This window comes from Cherax quadricarinatus, chromosome 1, assembly GCF_038502225.1.
Source record: "Cherax quadricarinatus isolate ZL_2023a chromosome 1, ASM3850222v1, whole genome shotgun sequence".
NCBI lineage: Eukaryota > Metazoa > Arthropoda > Malacostraca > Decapoda > Parastacidae > Cherax > Cherax quadricarinatus.
In genome coordinates this window covers 50,213,685-50,216,135 of record NC_091292.1, presented here as the reverse complement: position 1 = coordinate 50,216,135, position 2,451 = coordinate 50,213,685, and the positions used below count along the sequence as shown (strand labels likewise).

At 45.1% G+C, this 2,451-nt stretch overlaps 1 protein-coding gene across 1 annotated transcript in view; it reads right to left on the bottom strand.

Moving 5' to 3' along the window:
- The window catches only part of LOC138852815 (putative neural-cadherin 2), an 82,788-nt gene that overhangs the window by 28,030 nt on the left and 52,307 nt on the right, over positions 1 to 2,451 (bottom strand). Inside the window, exon 7 of the mRNA XM_070085831.1 lies at positions 1,368 to 1,509. Within this exon, the coding sequence (XP_069941932.1) occupies positions 1,368 to 1,509 (142 nt within the window). The remainder of the gene's footprint in view (positions 1 to 1,367; positions 1,510 to 2,451) is intronic.

Below are 2,451 nucleotides of genomic sequence, written 5' to 3'. Positions count from 1 at the left end.
GGGAAGGACATATATGTATTAGGGAGTTTTTGGGGGAATGTCAAGGGAAAAGTGTCCTTGGGCTTGACTGGCAAACTGCTTATGACTGTGTCGATAGAGAGTTATTGAGGCTTATTTTATTGAAGCAGGGTTTTGGAGAGGGGATTGTAAGATGGGTTCATACTTTGTATGCCTCGGCTATGGTACGAGTACAGGTAAACGGTAAATTGGGGCAGCCGGTCCGTATGAAAAGGGGTTTGAGGCAAGGGTGCCTCTCTCCCAGCTGCTTTTTGCTTGTATGCAAAACCCCTTTTATGAGCTGGTGGATGGTAGTTTGAGGCGTGGAACGCTGAGCAGTGACCATGCAGCGCATGTGGTCGGGTACGTAGATGATACCACGATTTTGTTGAAAGGGGAGGAGGATTTGCAGACCGTGGGATGGATTGTCGAGTTTTTTGGGGCAGAGACTGGCATGTGCGTCAATAAGGCAAAATCAAAATTATTGGAGGTGGGTACATGGGTGGGGAAGGGGGGTTTGGGCGAAAGGTATGGGTGGTCAGTCGTGGTGCAACTTAAAATATGTGGTATCGTGTACATGGCAGATGAGAGGGAGAGCCGAAGGGTAAACTCTGAATTGGTGGTTAACAAAGCTTTAGATCGACTTCAGGGGTTAAGAGCTGGGGATGTCTCATTGCAACAGAGGACAGTAGTGGTTAATACACTTGTTTATAGTAAGGTATGGGGTGTGGCTGAGGTGTACCCTTTAAAAGACATGGATATTCAGGAACTGCAGAGAAAGGTCTTACGTTATGTTTGGGGTTTCGGGAGAGCTTGGTTAAGTCGGGAGGTTGTCATGACCCATGTTCGTCGTGGGGGTTTAGGTCTCTTGGCTTTGGGGCCACGGGTGAAGGCCCTCTATGTAAAGCAGCGGTTCCTCAGGGCAGGCGGCGAGAAGGGCATCTGGGTGGGTCGGGTAATGATCGAAATGCATAAATGGTGGAGCGGCAGGGGATATGCTGCATTTGTTGTTAAAGTTGAGAAGTGCGCAACGGATCCGGGTGGGGCAAATGGTCAGCATATGTTGTCGTGGGGAAATTGTGCAGGGATTGTCTGTTTTTCTGCTGTATAATTGGGGGGAAATATGGGACGGGTTTTGTAAACTTAAGTTGGCACTAAGGGTTCGTGAATTGGTGTACATATTTGTCATGGGGATTTTAGCATCAAAATCGGTCTTAAATAGGATGGGTTTGGTAAGGGAGGCGGATTGCTTATGTAGCGGTCTAGAAGAAACAGCTTTTCATGCAGTCTACTTTTGTGATACCTTGGACAAAGTTCGTGGTTGGGGCGGGTTTTCAATTTTCTTAGTGGGGGAAGTATCTCAACCTTACGAGCCTTAACATTGGACGTTAGCGGAGTATCAAGTGAGGTACGAAGAGCAATAATGTACGTGGTGACTGATTTCCTCCATATCTCGTTGGGTATGCGGGAAACCGGGGGATCAGTTAGGATCAGGGCAATTGCGGCAGGCATCTACAGAACGTATTGCAGAAATAAACTCACATATGGGAGAAGTTGGGATAATAGGTTTCCTGCAAACTATCGAAGTCTTAGTGTTCAAAGGTTGCTGCAACTGGGGGTGGGGTAAGGCAATGAGGGGCTGGACTCCCCCCGTAGCAGCACCAAAGGGTATGTTCGGGACTTCAGGGTAGAGGGCGGGTTTTAGTGAGTGACGTGTATGTATTATGAATGGTTCCGCGCATCTGTGTGTGTATGGATGTGGCGTTGTGTGGAACTGAGATCTTGGATTAATCCTAAAATGGTCATGCATCTCGATAATACAGATAAAAAGCAATATTTCAGTATATGTTCCAGCCTCTTGCAAGACTGAACCGGTTCCCGACTATGGCCGGGGTTTGGTGAAGTATGTTGGGTCTTTGCTGGGATTCCCGTTAGGTTTTGTTTAGTCATTTGTAAGCGGATGTCATGCTGATATCACCACTAAAAGTACGTTATACTGACCTTTAAGGGGAATGTTCATAAGGAGACATTTTGGTGATGGTTGTAAACTTTTGATGAAGGGCAAAAAGTTTCATTTGCCTAAGATTGTTTTGTATATGTTGTAGCGGTCACCGCTGTGAGTGGGGGGGGGGGTTGAGATGTATCATGTCCTATATTGTAATCTTTGGACATTCAAGTTCCTTTGGCAGCAGCTTTTGCGGGGTAATATGTTGCTCTGTCACCCAGTGATATCACATGTATTTTTTATTATTATTTATGGTGCACATAGTCAGTTGATGTTCAATTAAGCACCTTTACTAATATCACTGTATACAAGCAAGGTATATCTTTTGTGGGTTTATAATTAGTTTAAGAAACTAAATAGGGTGTTGGTCGGGGTATTATGTGTTTTAGTGTTTCCTCATATGTAATCATACAAGCTAGATCTGTAAAAGTCTTATGTTAATTATTAAA